The sequence below is a fragment of the Cygnus atratus genome, chromosome 2 (assembly GCF_013377495.2).
Source record: "Cygnus atratus isolate AKBS03 ecotype Queensland, Australia chromosome 2, CAtr_DNAZoo_HiC_assembly, whole genome shotgun sequence".
Taxonomy (NCBI): domain Eukaryota; kingdom Metazoa; phylum Chordata; class Aves; order Anseriformes; family Anatidae; genus Cygnus; species Cygnus atratus.
In genome coordinates, this window is record NC_066363.1 from 42,439,072 (window position 1) to 42,459,343 (window position 20,272).

The 20,272-nt window shown below is 39.1% G+C and overlaps 1 protein-coding gene across 11 annotated transcripts in view; it reads left to right on the forward strand.

The window, feature by feature from the left end:
- Positions 1-20,272, forward strand: part of RBMS3 (RNA binding motif single stranded interacting protein 3) — a 700,779-nt gene that overhangs the window by 85,793 nt on the left and 594,714 nt on the right. For 10 of the 11 annotated variants that reach the window (XM_035549747.2, XM_035549752.2, XM_035549750.2 and 7 more), the window contains one exon: positions 18,840-18,908. In XM_035549747.2, the coding sequence (XP_035405640.1) occupies positions 18,840-18,908 (69 nt within the window). Of the gene's footprint in view, positions 1-18,839; positions 18,909-19,954; positions 20,009-20,272 lie in introns of those variants that run through there. The other variant, XM_035549756.2, reaches the window with a different exon arrangement.

Consider the following 20,272-nt stretch of genomic DNA (forward strand, 5'->3'; position numbering starts at 1 on the left):
GTAAAGGGGATTGTAGTAAAACATTCCACCAGCTAAACTGCTGAACTTGATTAAGACTTTGACCACTCTGAAACTGCTGTTACGTCATCTGCGTTACAGGTAAAGTAGGAAATTACGATAAATAATCATAAACTTGAGGAAACTTCAGGTGAAGCTCAAACCACTAGGGAAATGCTTGTGAGAATGAGACAGCAGTTAAATTACTAAACTCTTCATCAAAGCAACGAACCAAGAAAATCTTGCAGAATAATGGGGAATGCAGCATTATGGTCAAAATGCCAAAGAACAGTGTTGTAAGCAATCACAGCAGTTAGCAAACTAAACAACTGCAACTGTTATACTTCTTCCAGTGACAGGCAAACTCTTAAACATTGCTGTATGCAACAAAATGAAAGAAATGGTTGAGATGAAGCCTGGATTTCAAACTGGAAAATTACCTGTAAACTGATTTTTCACACAAGGGTTAATCATTTGAGGGAACATCAAATGATGTAAAAAACCCCTTCATACTTTTTATGAAATCACATGACAGCCTCCTTTATGAATTACTTTGAAACAACTTGATGTGTCATGGTATGCCAATAAAAATAATTTTATCAAGGTGCAGCGTGCACACTTAAATCAATGTAAACTCGAGTGAATGATTTGATAATAGATAAATGTCAAGCACAGTTGTATTATCTCACCTCTGATATTTGACTGGCCATTATGCTGAAAAGTGTAGATGGATACAGCACAGGCACCGTATGACTCAAAAGCTGTACACTGGAATTAGTTAAATTTTGCTGATGACAGAATTTTGTTGATGACAGAAAGCTTTCAAATGGAAACAATTCCGCATTGTTCAAGGTTGTTCAGTGTCATAAACACGAGGTGCCTATCAACCAGGTATGAGTTACTGGTGGATATTGTACAAGAACCGCTCACCTCTCAGCTCAGACGTTAGTTTAGCAGGTGAAGCACATGAGTGGTAATGCCCATCCTGTGCAGTAGATCATGGGCCAGTACAGATGTATAAACAGAAGTGCTGCCAAATAACCCAAATGTTGTTCCACTTAAAAGAGATTTGATTTTCAAGTGTCTACAACCGGAAGGCTAACCTCCAAATTTTCATCTCAGAAGCTATTTCTGATAGAGAAAGATTGTGCCTTTAAAAGACTAGGTACTGACTGGAATTAATTTATAACAAATGCCAGAAGTCATCTGAGTTTTCAAATGATTACGCTGTATCATTGAAACTATTCAGAAAAGCAAATGGGAAATGTTTGCTGAGAGTTGCAAATCAGGGCAAGGCATCAGCCATGACAGCTGTGCCACGGGGCAGTTGGAGGAGCACAAGAGAAAGGCCGACAAAAAGAGTCTCTCTAATTGAACTTTATGCAGTGTGGGAAATAGTGCAATATTTAACAATTCTGGGAACATGTGGAAAGCTGTCCAAATCCAAAAAACCTGGCAAGGCCTCATTCTGGCCCCAAGCTACTTTGAATGGCAGAGGGAAGAATCATCCCACAGTTTAAGGATTTCTTATGTTTTTATAGTCCTTGCAGCTATGAAAGGTTTGTGTATGTAATATAACTATTTCATCACTGAGTAATATATTACAGGGAGTAACTGGCTATTACTAGTTCATTTAAGAAAATACTTTCAAAAGGCACTGTGTGCCAAAATTGCAAGACTAAGTATATTCTATTGTAAAAAAAGGCTTTAATGATTGCTTCCTGGAGATGAGCATTATAGGTTTCAATTTGTAGCTACAAAGCAATGAAATTTTCAGGACATTCAGAAAATTGTATGCTGTATATTAAGTGAATTGAAGACTTTGAAAATGGTACGAGTGCTCAATTTTTATATCCACACAACAGTGGAAGAACTAGGGATAAACACATTCTTTGACTGGACTTCTGAAGGAAAATGCTGAAGCAAAATGACTAACTAATAACAAAACAAAACAAAAAACCAACCCCCCCCCCCCACTTGCTCAGATGTGTACCAGAATCACCCAAGCCCCAGCACTTGTAAAAATGAATTGAAAACTTCACTAGCTTTAAATCAGTGCAGGATGGGCAATCACAGGTTCCCTTATCACTTCCAAAAATGACCTGCTTAGAGTAAATTGAAGCACTTTGATAGTTCAGATACCTGTACAATTCACATGTTCGGAGCGGTGATCATCTTCAAATTTAAGCACTTAATTTGAGAGCTTCAATAATTTTAAATTGCTGTGTGCCACAGAGTGGCAGGCAGAGACTGGAGAGCTGCAGTGTTTTAAAAACACGTTGGTGTTCTGCTTAATATTGTTATTTCAGGGAATTCAGAGAGGCTTTCTATAGTCAAGCGTAGAAAATGGAGCCAATTTCAAGATTAATGTAGAAAAGTAAGAGACTAGGATTTTTAAAAATGACAGCAGAGGAAGTCTTCTCTGGGGAATGTACAGCTCCCAAGTCTGTGCTCGGCCTTTTCTCTGAACTCTTTGGCCAACGTCCTTGTGTGGGATGCAGCAGAAGGTAGCAGGAGAGGTAATGGTGTTTCCATGGGCATCTGGAGACTCTTCTGTCCATTTGTTCTCCTGGAACAGCCTGCCTGGGTTAGGTTTGTTTCCAGGAGGCATTTCTGATTAGCTTAACACCTACTACTGCAGAAGCAGTTAGGAATGAAAGCTTTGCTGTTGCTTGAATGCTTCCCCGCTTGTGGGTTCAGATATTTTGACCTGGCTGTGGGTTTGTTCATTTGTTACTTTGGTTTTACTAAGCTTCAGCTTGATGGCAGGATAAATCTCTCCCGTGTGCTTTTAACTAGTCCCATTTTTTTTCCGACAACATTTATTAGTTGAATGCTTCACGGAAGACGAGAGCTGGATGGCAAGCGGCTGCTGCGGGCTTGGTCTCCGTGGGTAGGAGGAGGTGCAGAGCGTACCACAAGGACCCCCACGGCCCCACAGCTCCATCTGGCTCCAGAGTTGGGCAGCAGGATTTTTGAGTGTAATGGGACAATCAGACTTGAGATGATTCCTCAAGCCTGCTTTGGAGGAAGCAGAGCCTTTGGACTAGGAAAGTATCACATCCTGCAGCCCAGCTGACAGCAGGTACCTTTCTTCAGGTACCTGAGCAGGAGGAAGCAGACTGCAGCCTCCAGAAGGCATGCAATTAAAATGCTGAGAATTGAATCTTACCTGAAGAGTCTAGGAGCAATTTGCTGGAGCTGATACCTTGTGACCTCTCATTTAGCAGTAAGAAACCAAAATTAGACCCTGAGAGGTAAATGTGAATAGTGTCTTTCACTTCCAGGAAGCTAGAATCTGGCTCACAGAGATTTTATTATTGAGGGCGCCACTTCAGATGCTAATCACTATTTGCAGGCTCATTACAGCTTCAGACTGACCTCTTCAAAGGAATGAAGGGGTATTTATTACATGTTCATCTACCAGCAAAATTCAAACTCCTTTGAAAGTCCCGTCTCAAAGGTGCAAGGACACAGACCAAATGTTCAGTCACTGTTTTGCTGAAGCATCGTGCAGTATTTGTGTCTGCATGCACGATCCAAACCTACACTACAGACTTGTGTTGGCGTACCTAAGCTGGACCTAAGGGGTGTTACGAAATCTTGACATCTGACCAACATAACCCAGCTGGAAGGGAAGTGGCCGTGTCTCTGAGGGAGCTGGAATAAGCAGTTCTGGCCAAGCACAGAGTCGTTCATCAGCACAGTGTGCTGAAACACCCGCTGCTTCGAATGGGAATTTGGAATTCCTGCTGTTAAACCTATTAATGCAGCCGGTGTCTATGCAGCATGTTGGACACAACTTTCATGTTAGAAGGAAAGCTGGCCTGCTTCAACTGGAGATTGTGTTTCTACTAGCCAAATACCCTGACACAGGACTTGGCTTAACACACTGCTGGTATTACACAACTGAACCTCTTCTGTACACCTGATGAAGGACTCATTGGGACTCCGCTGGATCTCTGCCCTCATTTGCTGGTTTTTTTTGCTTAAACTTAAGCACGTTGTGTAGGTTGAATCACGACTTTTCTGCCTGCAACCTGGAAAGCCAGATTAGATTTAAACTAACCTCTGCCTGCTCCCAACTCAGGTGCTTGAATGGATTTCTACTGTGTTTAAGTGCAGTAAAATAGGCTTGAGTAATTTCTTCCTCTTTTTTTTTTTTTAATGAATATGATCTCTCCTTTTTTTCTTCTGTATTTTTCCATGAACATGCATTTTTTGTGATACAGTCAGAACTGTTTTTTCTCTGCATTTCAGCTCTTAGAGCAATGTTCCGGACAATTTGTAGAACTTGAATCTATGAGTATGAGCTTTTCATTTCCACCCACCTGACCTCCTCAAATCCAGTGAGAAGGTGTTTAGAACTACTTATTTTACTCAGGGGTCGCATCTGCTAACTGAAGGTTACTTTTAAGGTTGTGAAAAGTTTCATACTCCGCCTTCAAAAGTGTTCAGGTGTTGAAAGCAGGCTGCAGACATTTCATGAACGACCATGCTAATGCTTGCAGAGGGGTGAAGTGATGAGAAAATTGACCTTGGTTTTGCATGTGTGTGAGCCTGGTGGTCGGCTCGAGTTGGCAACTTGTCTTTGGCATGACGGGAAGGTGTTAGAAATCACCTAGCATTCACCAAGGGATTTTCTGCCCAAATTGAAGAGACCTGGAGATACACTTTGAAGCCTCAAGTTTTATGCTTGTCTATTTTAGGGGTAAAATTTGAAGTAATTCTGAATGGATGTAATGAGTTTATGTCAGAACGTTGAGAGGTTTGGGTATTTAGAGAGGAACTTTGTTCCCCTCCCCGCCTCCCCCCCCCCCCCCCATTTCCCCATCTGAGCATCTGAGAGGACTGTGAAGCTCGAAGATTTTGGAATAATGATGCTACTTTCTTAATGGCTTTTGCCTAGAAAATGGAGACAGACAAAAGTAAATTGTATCTCCTGGAGTGAATTTATCAGCCAGTGCTTGGGAGACAGACAGCTAGGCTGCTTTCTCGGTTTTATTTAAGGAAAAATCAGTAATCTCCGTACAGTCCCTGAATTTCTGCTGGCTTCCTCTGATGTTTAAATATGAATTTGTATTTTATCCAATTACAAGCTTTCCTTTCTTGTGTTCCTTCTCTATTAATACATTTCCATGTGTTCATTTACCTGTTCAAATTCTTTTTATTGCCAAATGCTGTCTGTAGCAGAGTTCTCACTGCTCACATTATTTACTCTAGGAAGCTCTGAAATGGACTCCGTAGGCTGTGACTGAGAATAAACTGTCACTAAACAAAGTCATTTGTTTAAGAATATTATATTAACTTTTATAAGTGGTATCAGTTACTTCACAGTTCACTTTTTATGCCAGGTCCGTAATGCTGGAAGGAAGCAGATTCATCTGACTACTCCTCTGACCCGCTCTCTTATTCACCTCAAATAAGTGAAAGACTTGCATGTGTTGGGAGAAAAGGCCAGTACTTTTCCCAAAAAAAAAAAAAAAAAAAAGACTTCTAATGTGTTCCATAAAAACTATTGCATCTATCATTTTTTCCAAGTTCATTAGCCCCATTTTCTACAGAAAGTATCCTGCAGCGATCTTGCAGAGCAGCCTTTTAGTTTTAGGATCCTTGCTTGACTTTCTCAATGAATCACAACAGGTGCAGAGTTGTCATGACAGAATTGTACCTCTGTACACCCACGGCTCTCTCCTCCCACGACTAGAAGAAGTACTTGGGGTTTTCCCAGGGATGTGACTTTGTCATGGAAACTGTGCTCCCTACCAGTAAAACTGCGAACATTTGCAATTTCCTCATGGGAAAGAGGAGAATAAAATTAATTCCAAAGCTGAAAATGTTGAATGGCATTCCCAGACTCGCTAGTGGTTTATAGAACGGAGTCTGTCACGTCAGAAAATTCATAACCCAATCTCTCTTCATAGCACAAGCAGTCTTATAATTTAACAGCATAAGAAAATTCAGGAATGCCAGTGTGGACACCCCTGTGTTTCACTGCAGGAAAGAATTACAGCAGAGATCTCAGGAATTCTATTGTGCAAGAACTAGCAAGGGCATATAAAATGCTTGTATTCAACTAATAATGCCTTTCTTTTACACTGTGACTCAACTGAGTTGAGGAAAAATACCCAAACAAAAAATGTACTGTATTTTGATTATTACAGAATCATGGTTGTGTTTTCCATCAAAATAATTTTAGTAAGTGTACCACAAAATTGCAGAAAATACTGCTCCTATAAATACAGATAGCAGCACAAGAGGTGGCCGAGTCAGCGTGAAGAATAACAGGGTTTTACTGGCAAAAGGGCGATATTTTGAATACTCATAATTTATTTACACTATCTATCTTAAAATTTCAGCCCATCAATTATACATGAAACCGAGTACCATAGTATAGGAGGGAACTAAAAGGCAAGTACTCATTTCCAGCTCTAACATCTCAGTTTTTAAACGAGACCTGCTCCTTAACATGCTGGTAAGACAGATGGATAAGTGTTGGTAGATAAGAGATTTATAGCTTGGCATTATTTAACTTCTCTGTAATTTGCTTGTACTGGTGCCCTTGGGACACATTTTTTTTTCAGAAAGTCTGATTTTTCTACATTTGTTCTTGTAATGGTATATTGAGAGTTGTTAAGGAAATTAAAGTCCCATTTCAGGCCCCAGTTCAGCAAAGCGTTTAAGTAATGTTTAACTTAAAGTACATCTTAAACTGAATCCTATTTAACAAAGGCAAAAAAGAGGAGTCTTCAGAGGGACTTGCCCACATGGTTAAATTTGAAAGTGTGTGGCTTTTTTTGTTAAAGTGAAGTTAGAAATGATACCTGCATCCCAGAGTCAAGAGACATCCTATGAAAAGAATGGTTGCGGAGGATATTACTTGTTGTACAGAGCTGCGGGATGTGCTGAAGGAGGCAGGAAACTCAAGTCAAAGTTTGGAGCAGAATAAATAATGGACTGAACTGAATTTATCATGCTTAGGGGAAGTGTTTTGAGACAAAAAAAAAAAAAAAGTTTTGTGATGGAAAAGAGCCATATCACAAACTTACTGGGCAGACAGGCATGTTCCCCTGAGACATGGTGACATTGGAGGCTTTGCTGAAAAGCTGAAAAAAAAAAACCTCGGCTAAGGATGAATGGAGAGACTCCATCAAGCTGGCAGCTAAATCCTTTTTATCTTTCTGTCACTGGCGATACTTCCCCTCATTGTAACATCATCTGTGCTCCCTGTTCCGAAGCAGTTTTAGGGTGCTATATTGACAGTTAACATCTGTTTTAAAAATTCATCTAGTACAGTCCCAGGTCCTGCTAAAGGACTTGAAAAGTTTTGATATCTCACCCTGAGGTTGATTATGTGGAGCATAATACTTCTCAGCATATTCCGTGCTACACTTTACAGTTTTCAAAGGAAAAAAATGCTAAAAACATTTATATCCACATCACCTTCCCCAGTAATTAGAAGCTGTTCTTTGCACCAGTAAAACCAGACGTGGTTAGTTTCCCTACAGAGATCATTTCCTTACGAAAATTCATGTTTAGCATCCATATTCTCCAGAAGAGCAACTGGTGGCATTGTGTTTTGCAACCTGATGTGATAGAAGATAAAAATCCATAAAATTACCTGTGAAGACACTCAGATGACCAACAGTGAGGAAAAGTGTCTTTCTAGCTAAATGAGCGCATTTTACTATTAGTTCAGGAAAACTTTAAGGAAAATGGAAATAGACATGAAGTATAAAACACGAGTTAGGGTGACAAAAACATTTTTCTACTCACTATTTTGCATCATTAGGGAGCTCAAAATATATCTACAATGCAAGTTTTTTTGTTTTTGTTTTTGTCTTGAGAAAGGAAGCAACTTTATCATGTTTAATGAAAGTTGCTGTGCAATAAAAGTTCAGTCTTGCAAACTAGGTCATTTTTCCATTTGACCTTACAGGGGAACCTCAGACTCAGTAGCTTTGTTAATTAATGTATCTGTATTTCAGCATAGGGGTGAAAGTTTTAATATCCTTATTGAAAGTGTATAAATGGATCTGTAGTGAGTCTGAGCAAACTCGCATTAATATGCAGCTAGGGACTAGAAGACACTCTTTTATTTATGTAGTAGCAAATTGTTATTAAGCAGAAGAAAGTTGCTACTGTCTTGGTATGGCACTGCCCAGTTCATTTCACCACATCTTTATTTTAGCTTCAAGACACTTAGAACTTCTTTTGGGTACCTTTTATTAAGTTTGTCTGAAGAGGGCAGCCTTTCCTAATGCACTTGGAAATTCCTTAATTTGGCAAGGTTACTGTGTGCTGAACAAATTGACAAAGGGCACGCTTACAGTCCTGAGTTTGCCTCTCATTATTGCTTATGTTTTCCTTGAAGTGTCTTTCCACTTATATTTATCAATTTATATTTCCACTTATATTTATCAACCAACTGAAAAGAATATTGTTATCTTAAATATTTGACCTATCTGCTAAAATACATTCGAATTTCACTTTTTCTTTATGCTAAATAAATAGAGAATTGCTTTAAGATTTCCAAAAGGAAATTTAAAGAGAAGGTTTTCTAAAAATATGGGTACTATTTATTCATTCTGCAACCTAGAAAAAAGTGTCTTAAATGCTAAGGCTGTATGTGAATAGAGCAGGGAAATGTTCTTCCCTCTCTACTGACAGTTCTCCTTATCTTTCATGTTTTCAATCTTGAACTGCTCTCCAGGCTTCAAAAAGAAGCATTAGCCTGAAAGTAGGCAGAGTGATGTTACTTTCTCTTTTATTTTATGCTTTAATCATGGGGAAATATTTAAAAAATTCTTACAGCAAATTCATGCATTACAACATTACCAGGAAAGATGAATGGCTACTCCACATTTCGCAATTAGTGTGATAGATTTAAGGGCTCTTAGAAGAATTTATTGCCATGGTGTGCCTCGGTCGCGGTGCGGGGAGGGGCATCTGAAGAAGCCGGGATGATATATTTCCTCGGTTATTGCCGCTCTAGCCACTCTGTCGCATCTCTCCTCCTGCAGTGACAGGCACATTTGAATGCCTGTCTCACCTTCCCTGTTGTGGTTTAGATCCTGTGATGGGGGAGCGAGTACAAACTGAACACGGGGAGCAAGCACAAGGGCTCCAACAAGGAGGAGAACTGAAAGGCTCAAACTCATGGAAGGGGTAGGGTGGCGGAGACAAGAGGTGGAGGATCTCACAGCCTTTAGATAAATGCTGTTTGCAGAAGAGTATTACCTGGCTTACTAAAATCTCTATACAAAAATCATGTTCCAACACATTGCTTGGGCAGTAACAGCGGTGGTGTGGATCACAGGAAAAACAGTCAACTAACCGTATTCTCTGTAGGAATGTTTGTAACAAAATGAAAGTGCTTTTTGTACCCAGGAGCCTGGACAGCTATGGCGGTTGATGGGTATAAACCATGTACTTCACAGTCATAGCGATTGTCACCCTTGCTAGTTATTTTATGCTAGCCCTGACTACAGTCAAACTGCAGTATTATGCCACCCTTTTTGTTTCTCAGCTTCTTAGGTCAGCTACTGATTATGCAGTAACTGTACTGAACTACTCAAATGATCCTTCTTTTACTTTACTGTCTTTTTTTTTTTTTTTAGGAAAGAGAAATTTCCCCACTGACACTAGGGCCAAAGTAGCAAACAGTTGAATTTCCTCCTTCCACAAACTTGCACTATCATTTAATGCTGTCCAGTGTTTAAGCTACCAAACTCCTTGCAGCCCAAGGTCACTGACTGACAGAAAGCTTGCTCAAGATCTTATAATTGCACAGCTATTTACCTGTTTTTATATTCCTTGAATTTATCTTGGTATGCCTACTGATCTGAAAACAACATTTTCTTCCTACCTCATCTTTTCTACAGCAGCGACTTCTCCGAAGTCAAGGCAGTTTGCTTCAGTTCCTTCCAGTGTGAGACTTCCCCAGGAACTGGGCCACTCTGAAAAGTATGGGGCTAGTTCCTCATTCTGCCTTAGTGTTCTGTTGCTTTGAAACACAGCAGAAATTTCATTGTCTCCCTGCTTAAAAGGTACTCAACTTTCTACAAGTCACGCAGACAGTTGCATGCTTTTAATGTGGTGTTAAAGATGTCAGATTCTCGTCCTAAAGCCTGAAGAACCACTAGTATATTCTTCCTAAATCCTCTAAGAAATTGCACCTTAATTGTATTTATATCACTGTTTTCACTTGAGACCACATCTAACTGAAATTGATTGCTTGTTTTTCTTTTTTTCTTTTTGTGAGTAATCTTGGGAAGGAACGTCATGGTCTTTGCCAGACACCAATACTCACTGTCTCTCTCTGTTTCCTCTGCTTAATAAGTATGTGCCTGTAAAAGATATGGAAGATGTTTTTTTGAGGTTGTAATGAGAAGAAATGTACAAATAATTCTTACATTTCCAATATACCCCTACTTTGGAATTGGAAATATGACTCTCCTTCCATTCCTTTGGAATATTTTCAAAATTAGCTTGCAAAATTTTTGACTACGCTTATTGCTTCCTGGTCTTAATAATTTAGCAGGAATTGCCAGCATTTTCCTGAATGTCTAATTGCCTTTTGAATGCTTTAAAAATTTGATTCTTCTGAGAATGACTCATTCATCTAGAAAATGGCCTTTGCTGTTCACTTTTATCTTTCTCACCATTAAAGATATCATTAGAGTACCTCCTCCACCTTTCTGTGATTGCATTGTTTGCAAATAAAGATTTTCATTTTTATCTTTTCCTGAACCTTCATGATTCATGTTCATGCCTCCCAGTACTGTAATACATGCAAAATATTCTTATTAGTACATCTTCTGTCTGCCATCTTCTACTTCAATTTCTGCAGTATTGTCTTTTGTATCATCTTGTCAAGGCTCTTGTCTCTTTTGACTTTCTTATAATCTTTAACATAAGATTAATTCTGAAGTCTTTCATGACATTAATAAAGGAAGGAAAGACACACACCGTTATGAAAGCATCCACTGTTCTAAATTTCACATTCTTCTAATGTCTTTAATACTCTCTGTAGTGTAACTGAAGGTCTCCTGCTCAATGTCAGCCTTCTGTATGGTCACTTTTTTATCTTTTAACACCTCAGACCTGAAACCCTCAAAGATTCTGAGTCACTTTTAATATTTTGGCCTGCTTTTTTAATGCAACAAATATCTTTCTTAGAATTGCTGTCAGAAAAGAACAGCTCTCACTACAATACAATTCTTTCAGGTTCCTGTTGATATTCCTTTGTCTCAAATAAACATAAAGTTGTTAAGCTAATTAACAACATTTTTGCAGACCTATGCAAACTTTTGAAGAAAGCCACATCTGTCAGTCTCACAAAACTAATCCCATTCCACTACCTGCCATAACCAAGACTTTTTTATAGTTGGTTCCCTACGTCTTGCTCATGCCTTAGTGTTTCATTTACTCAGGGAAAGTGGAGAGAGACTGAAGGACATAAAATATGTCATATGTTCCTTCAAGTTCCTCTGATAGTGCATCTTATATTTCATTATGCATTCTTTCAATATGAGTAAATATCCTGGTAATATCAATACTGTTGTGCTCCCTGACTGATTGAAGTTACTGACTGTAGATAATGTAACGTCATTCAACATAATATGACACTTACTTCAAACCCTGTAGTCTTTTTTTTTTCTGAAAAAAACAGCTACTAGCTTTTAAAAATCCCCCAATCCACCTTCTCTCTCATATGGCTGTGATGTGCTCCCCTACCTTCTCTGCAGTACTTGGGATAATTCTTGACCTCAAAGCATCAAATGTTTCCATATTCTAGTTTTTCTCATTTTTTTTTCTTCACTCAGATGAGGTGATTTCTCCTCCTTATCTTTCTGTGTGTTTCCAAGTCTTGTGACTTACAATTTCTTAATTCTACATTTTATGGGATAAGGATGCCAACTTTATGTCAACTCCATCTGGAAGACTTGTAGGTTGTTCCTCGAACTCTTTGCAGCTTATCTTTAAACTCTCTGGCTTTGGGAGAAAGTGCTGACTGCACAGCTAATCACAGTGCGTGTAGCATCCCCAGAGAGACACGAAGTCCTTTCACCATATTAAAATTCCTAAGAAAGAAGTTGTTGCTTGTCACCAACTGTAACAGTTGTTCAGCTTGTTTGTGATTTGATTAAATGGCACTTTAGTTTGCCAACACAAATGACAATGAAGAAGGAGTTAATGGCTACAGCACTGTTGGCTAGAGCTTGGCCAGAGAGTTCTGCTAAGGTAGGCCTGATATGAGATGGGTAGCACAGTCTCTAATACCTTATTCGCTTTGTGATACCTAAAAGGCTTGAGGACATCATCCGCATTTAAAGATGTATTTTGAAATTTCCAATACATTCATGATTAGTTTTAACAATCATATAGGATATGGGAGGTCATTAAGTGAAGCTTTTTTTGTTGAATGCAAAACTCCTGGTTGGTAAGTCTAAAGAGAGGTTATATAGACATAATACTGTCATCCCTGGCTTTGTCTGGAATTATTATTTTCCTTCCAGGGTGCAAAAATATCTATATTAAAGTGGTGACAAAGAGAAAAAAGAGTGGGAATCACAATGCCATGAAAGCCGTACGTCATGGCTAGGAAAGTCAAATCGCTAAACCATAAAGATTCAGCTTTTGGGGTAAGCAATAGATAAATCGTATTAGTTTTGGCAATAGCACCTCAGCAATTATGAGTCACTATGCTGATAAACAAGAGTAGGGAGTGGATATAAAATGCGAGTACTTTGAGTGAATACTTCAGTTCCTGTAAAAACATCCACTGAATGCATTTGCTTCATCAAAGCCCAAACCCACAGGTTCACAGAGATGTACTCCTATGGTTGACAGCTCAGTCAATATCTCTCCTGCTCTGTCTCTTCCTGTCATAACATTGATTTCTGTAAGTTAGAGGAAGTAATCTCTGATGACATTGTGCAACAAACTTAAGAAAAGTTTTTTTCTTTTTTTTTTTCCTCCACTGCCCTCTTTTTCGTATACAACTTACAAATCTATTTCATTTACAATTTACAAACTTTACGTCTGCCAAGTCTGTTACATTTTACATCCTGACCACTATATCCAGACAAACTGCTATTTTTAATGTCTTTTCTTGCTCTTACACTTTTATGGGACAACATACTTGATGATTGTCCTGCATCATCTCATCACTGCAAAGCAATGATGTCACTTTGACATATGCTCTTCACTCTGCAGCCAAGCTAGCTGACAAGTGCACTATGCCCCTTTGCATGGAAGAGAAGGCAATATTGTCATGCCATGTACTGTCATTCCACCACCGTCAACAACACTATGTTTCATTCTGTGTCCCAACCCACTGACCAGCAGTGCTTGCCAGGGAGTTGAAAAACTTCTGCATAGAGTAAAAACTGCTGCAAATGAGGTGATGTTCCTTTTATTAATTTGATTAGCAACCTTTTCCTGTCTTCATGTTTCTGACAAATAATAAATAAATACATTTGTCTCTGGAATTTTTTACCACTCATCTCACTCCAAAGTAGGTGTTTTTTTAGTGTGTTCTGGAGGGTTTTTTATTTTGAGGAGAGAGAATTTGAAAATTAATTTTACTTTTATGGTATTGAAGAAACCATGGATCTTTAACGTATTAGCAATTTGTTTTCTCTTATGTCCACAGTGGTGTTAGCAATGAATTTCCAACACAATATTGGTATTGTTGAAAAATAGGATGAGGTTTTGAAGGGAGCAAGGGATCATGTATATTTATGGTACAGGAGTAAAAATAGCTTCATGGGTGAGTGGTACATTTGTAAAGAACTGGCTTCAGTGGGGTCTGTCTCCCCACGGAGCCAGGTGTGGTAGCACGTTTGAAGCACAGAGAGATGCTTTCAACTGAGCTGACTCCTCTGATCTGCTGAGATGGCATTTGTTAGGAAAAGCCTATGAAGGATTTAGTACTCTTATGTGTGCGTGGTCCTACCCCACACAGAGAATCACCAAGGGTTAGGAGCATCTGGAGCCAGGCCAGGGGCAGCGATAGATTGATATCTAGGCATGAAGTCTATGTTATTTCAAGAGATATAGCTGTTTCCAATTTCAAACTGTAATTCCTCTAAGCACTATTTTTGATTAGATAGAATCGGTTGAGTTGTCATCTTTGCTATTTAACTTGAAATAGCAATTAATAACTTGTCATTTTCTATACTGCATTATTGTGGGAAAAGCTCAATAAATAAAAATAAATAAAAATCAGTACTTCAAAACCAGCCACTTCCTTCCCGGTCTGCTATGGTTAATGGCAAAAGGACTTCACTTAGTTATTTGTTTCTGGAGAGTAATAAGGGACAATGTCGTCATTTATAGTATGAGAGGATAAAATGTTATATTTTACTTCTGTTTCCCTTCGTAAACTCCTTCTGTGATATAAGCAAGCAAACCCAAAAGGCTGTACCTGTCAATAAGCAGCCATTGAATATTGATCCTTTTTAATGTAGTTTTACTGGTTCTGCTTTGCAAAAGTCACAGCTATACAAACCTCCACAAGAAAAGCTAGTCTAAAGAAAGCTTCAAAGACAGAACTTCAGTGCCTTAATGTGTTACAGTTGTCAGATACCATTATTATTTCATTTAGCAAATGGATTTTTGAGTTTTAGGAAAAATCAAGGAAATTCTGTATTGCATGGTGCAAGATATATCCTGTAGTTTGATGTTAGCCTTTGCATAAATAGCTGCATCCCAAACTCTGAACATCTCCAATAAAACCAATAAGCAAGATATCTGCTGAATGCCAGCAAGATTTTAGGCCAGGGATGTGAAGAGCCCAGGAACTGCTGCTATGTTGTGGAGCTATAACTAGAACTGAACTGTAACTTTATTCTCAAAGTAGTACAAGCATAAGTTTGAAAAAATGTTCTTGAGATGATTAAATGTTTAGTATTATCTTCCATTTGCTTGCATCTTATATTTCCTGCATTTACAAATAAAAATCATTTCTTCCCTTTTTACTCAGCCAAAAAATTCTGGCTAAGCCCTGGAAGTCAAGGCTTCTCAGCTTTAGCAGTGAGCTGTGTTTGAAAGATTAACGTAGGTTCATAGGAGTTCACAACACAGTTCAAAGGTACCCCGATTACATAACAAATTTGCTGCCATAATAACCCTGTAAAGCCTAGAAAAGGACAAATTGCCTGGGTCCCTTGGTAGGAGGGAGAACAACGAGTGTGGGCAGATTTAATTTCACTTAACATTACCCATCGAAAGTTAGATGTCTCAATTAAACGAGCTGCTCAACCTCTCTCTCCAGTGAGTGAATGGAAAGAGACAGGTACTTCCAGATGGTAATTCATTCCATCTTAAGATACGCTTCCAAGATAAATGGGATGAATTGCCATACCCATCAGAAGGTTTTGCAAATTCATTTGGCTGTAGAACAGGTAATAAGCTTTGACTTTGCTACCAGAGTGTTTACTTTATTTTGCTTTTAGAAATATTGTTGGAGTAAAGTTACACGTCATGTTCTTTGTGCTCTGCTTTTCTTTCCTAGTTTTGAAATCTAGCCTTGCCATGAAGCTCTCCTTGAACAGATGAGAATGTATTTATGGACTGCGTATAATCTTGGCTTGTATTGTACACCATCATTAATAGCCTCAATCCAAAAGAGGAACAGTAACATATCATTTCAGGAGCACTCCCATTGAACTATACTCAGATGTGCCAGTATTTTACTCAAAGTTTTTTTTCTAGCCCCTTAATACAGTGCATACTCTGTTCAGTAGCATGAATCTTCAGAGAAAACTGTTTTCCTGTGAATTGCGTGTAAAAACAGCAGCTTTGCACATACACTACATCATTTGCTCGTCTTTTATCTGTAGCACTTCATTGCTATGAAAAGCACTTTGTTTTGCGCTCTCTGGGATTTGGAGGTAGCCTGGTGTTTCATCAGAATTCCTCACGTTCAGGCTCGGATCCATCTATGTGCCTGGAGCATGTGTTGCACCTGAAAGAAAGCATTTTCCCTGTCAGATTTTTTCCTTTCAGGCAGACTATTGCCTGGGCAGCAGTATGCAGCACACTGAGCATCATTTTTTTTCTTCTTGTCTCTTTTGCTGTAACTCCCAGCTCAGATACCAAAGACCATATGTCCAAGTAGCAGTTTTATTGCTTTCAGAAGCATGGTCTGCAGAAAAAAAACTGGCTTATACTTTGAAATTTTTAATGGATGTTCACTGGTCTTTTAAAAAGACTGGTGGTCACCTGCAGCTCCGTGAGTTTATGCCCTCTTCACAGGTGGGGGGATGGAGGAGAGGAGGTGAGGACATTAGGAACAGCTTGGACAAGCAGGTGATTAGAACCAGCAGTCCTAATTAGTTTTTAATAGTTCGAGAGGGGATGGGGGCTTGTACCTACATATGGTTGAGAATGCTTGGGGGTTGGGGGTTTGCAGGAGAGAGCTGAGAAGGTAGAATGGCTGGGTGGAAGGTTTACTAAGCATGGGGGCTTGCTGGAAGTCTGGGGGAAGTGGAGAGCTGCTTGGTTTAGATCTTTTGAATGATGTTAAGGAGCTGTACAAAACTAGAGTGCGGGTTTATGAGTAGAAGGTCTTTAAATATTCTACATATGTCTTCCCTATTCCTTGTAAAGGGAGAGTGGTAAGAGACATGACTTCTGAAGAAAGGGAAGAGCCTTAAGGTGCTAAGTGCAGCCCAGGTTCTCCCTGGTAAAATATCTCACAGAAAAGCTGTGCCTTGAGGTCTCCTTTGTGTTGTGAGCTGCATACAGAAATTGCTCATCTAGTAGAGCTTGTGCTGTAGCTGCTGATTGTGGCTGCTGGGCATAAGTGGCCAAATTCCTACAGGTAAGCGGCTGACTAATTTCTACTGATTCTAGGAAAATACAAGTGTGTGTGTGTGTGCTTGAGGTTAGTTCATGTGTAGGCATTTTTAATTTTTCCAAGTCACCTGTTTCAAGTGCTGTAGCCCCTGAGGCAACCACGGGATGTTGTCTGGTGTTAAAGCTTTCCCTGTAACCCTATAAAGCTTGGCAAGGCTCTCAGAGTGAAATATTTTCCAAATCTTTCAGAATCTACTCCAAATAATCTGATGTGGAAACTCCTGTGTGTGAATGCTGTAAGCCTTTTCGTTGTGACTTTGTATTACGATTGCCAAGTAACATGCAAGTGGTCCTGGGCATTGGTCTGTGAACGGGGGGCAGGGGGAGCCTGGGCAGATAGGGGGAATAAAAGCTGAGATTAGACTTCTTATACTAGTATTTTTATGAGTATTCTTCAATGACTGTCTCTTAATCAAATCAGAAGATGGAGGTTAATGTCTAAGAACTTCTGAGGCTCTTATTCTCTCTTGTTTGCAAGGTAGACAGAAGAATGATCCTATACCCATGTCTTTAAGGTATTCATCTGCTGCCTAGTCTGGAAAGTGTTCTTCTGTTTCCTAGTAATATTGTGATACTGTTTCTCTATGGGATATCTTTCTTGGGGATGCCCTTGAAACTGAAAAACTTCAGCTATCTTGTTACTCAACTTGTCATTCATAGGTTCACCAGGCTTTCTTCTGTAGCAGAAGAAGATAGCTTTATGGAAGCTAATGAAAGCTGAAATCAACGTTGTGTGCATTTTGTCTCTTCTGAAGTTTTTATCAAAAGAGTTATTCTGTTGTACAGCATAACTGTTCATTAAAAATGCTTATCCTTCTAAGGGTGTCTAGTAGAAGTTAGATATGTTATACAGTAATGCTAGTAATTAAATTTGTAAAATAACTGTTTTTTGATAGACTAATACAAAAGCATGATTACAGCAGCGGCTCTTTCTCATTAGTAGGAATGACATGCCAGCTCTAGAATATGTCATGATCTATAAGCCCTAGTGGTTATAAATGGCATAGAATTGTACTATATCCTTGGGTGTTAAAAAGCTGTCAGCTATTTATTTTCATACTTACAAAGAGTATACTACATTGTACTATAAATATTACATGGACTATCTTTTTTTAATATAGCTTATCCATATGGTTCAAATATGAATCTGGCCCCCCTTTTAGCATTCTCTTGCTGGTATTCTGATAGATCTCATATCGCTTTGATTCTTTTGTACTGTAAAAAGCGGTTTGATTATAAGGTGTGTGAGTGACATACAAAATATGGATATGAAAGGCCATGGTATGGACTCTTTTTGATTTAAAAAAAAAAAAAAACACAAATGCAGAGAGGCAGAGGAAAGAAGTACAGGGATTAATCATAAAGACAGACTTTTTCTCTTCCAGGAGAAGGCTGATAAATAACTGATATATTTGAATGCTATATATTAAAATTTGACTTTGGAGCGAGGGTGGAGGGATCTTGAAAGAAAAACCTTGCTTTATCTTCTGTGGGTTCAAAAGAGCTTCTGTAAAAGTAGCATGAAGTCTGGAATTAAACCACTATTGATTTAGGGGAAAAAAATAAAAATACAACTTTGTAGAACAAGCAGACAAACTCCTTTAATGATGAGTTTCTGAGATGGACATAAATTTAGAGCACATTTGCTTAAAGCTGAGTAAATTACCTGTCCTAAAGCTAATGCTTTGCAGCCCCATCCTCCGTTAGGGCTCAGTATTTAAGTTTGCAATGTAGGTAATATGCAGAAGTTGACGAGAAAGCTGAGGTTCTAAGGTCAAAGGCTAAAGAGTTCATTAGTAGCAGATTCAGCAGACTTTTTTCACCTCTGGTTGTAATGCTACCATATTATATTTGTGGGTTCTTGAGACTTTTTGTTTGTTTTTACGATGCGAGTTTATGTGGTTGAAATGGGAGGTGACTATATGCATGTTGGAGATGGTGAATATTTGAGATGTCAATCTTCTATTTTGCAGAGAACTACAGCCAACAAGACTTCAGGTGCTCCTTCCTACAGCAGATGGTCCAGTTCACAGCCCCATCAGGTAATTTGCCCTTGTCAAAAATGATATGAAGCTCAGGATGACACAAGCTTCCTTCTAAAACGAATCTGTGAGGGGACTGGGGAGAGGTATCTACCTACATTAACCCATGTAGGTCCTGCTCATCTCTGAGATTGTTGCAGGAAGTCCTGTGGCAGACTGTTAGATGCAGTCCATGCTTATGGAAGAGGCGTTGTACAGCTATGACTCCTCTAATCCAGTTGTGTGGAAAATGGTTTGTGTGAATCATGATGCTTGGACTGGGGTGGAGGGGTGAAACAGACACATAACAGGGCTGAAATATTTTGTGTGTCTTGAAAGAATGTCTAGCCTGCTAATATTAAACACATTTGCATGGCTCAATGCCTAGATGAAAAGGGATGAAGAACAATGACTTGGGAATCTAATTATGGACTAGGACCTGTCTCATATCTCCAGGGATCTCCTCCAGAAAAGATTTGATAATGGAGGCTGGTCTGAGAGGGGAGGTTGGCACAAGAGGCTGAATGTGAAGATCAGATGACCAAATTTTTGAAGTGTCTTTTGTGGAACATGGTTTGTGTGAAGCATGCTAATTGGATGGGGAACATGGAAGAATTTTGTGTGCAATAAGAAATTGTCTTGTCTGCTCATATTAATGCATTTGGCTGGCTCCAGACCTAAATGAAAAGGGAAACAGAACAATGACCTGGGAATCAGATGATGTACTAGGAGCTTCTTCATATCTCCAGGGAATTCCTCCAGAAAACATTGTGTTATGGTTAGTGGCCAAGAAACAGCTATGGTATGTCAACAATGCAAAAGGACATGTGATAGTCTGAAGTGACAATTAGGAGGCTAATTTAAGTGTGTCTTTTTCTTGGAATCTGTTTCTGTGAAGCGTGTTATATGGATGGGAAGACTTCTGTGTGTGTTAAAAGTATGGCTTGCCTGGTAATATTAAATGCATTTGAGTGGCTGAAGACTTTGACAAAAAGGGAACCAGAAAAAAAAAAAAGGAAACCGGATAATAGATTAGGACCTGTCTCTCATCTCCAGGGAATTCCTTCAGTTAAGGTTTGATAATGGTTGGGTTCCAGGTTGGAGGCTGGAAGGCAGACATGGTAGGTCACCAGAGCAAAAGGAAACATGCATGTGTCTGAAAATGAAGATTGGCTGTAACAATGGTTAGCTGCTGAGATGGGAGGCTGGCCCAGCTGTAGCTAATGTTCGTCAACCCTCTGAATGCATTGTCAGTGATGTAACCATCCCTGATGCCACTGTACCATGGAAACCATTATAGATGGATCCTCCAATCTTTTGACTGTCATTTAAGCTCGAAATGAGTTTAACAAAGTCTTTGGCAGTGCACAAAACTGTGTTTTTCA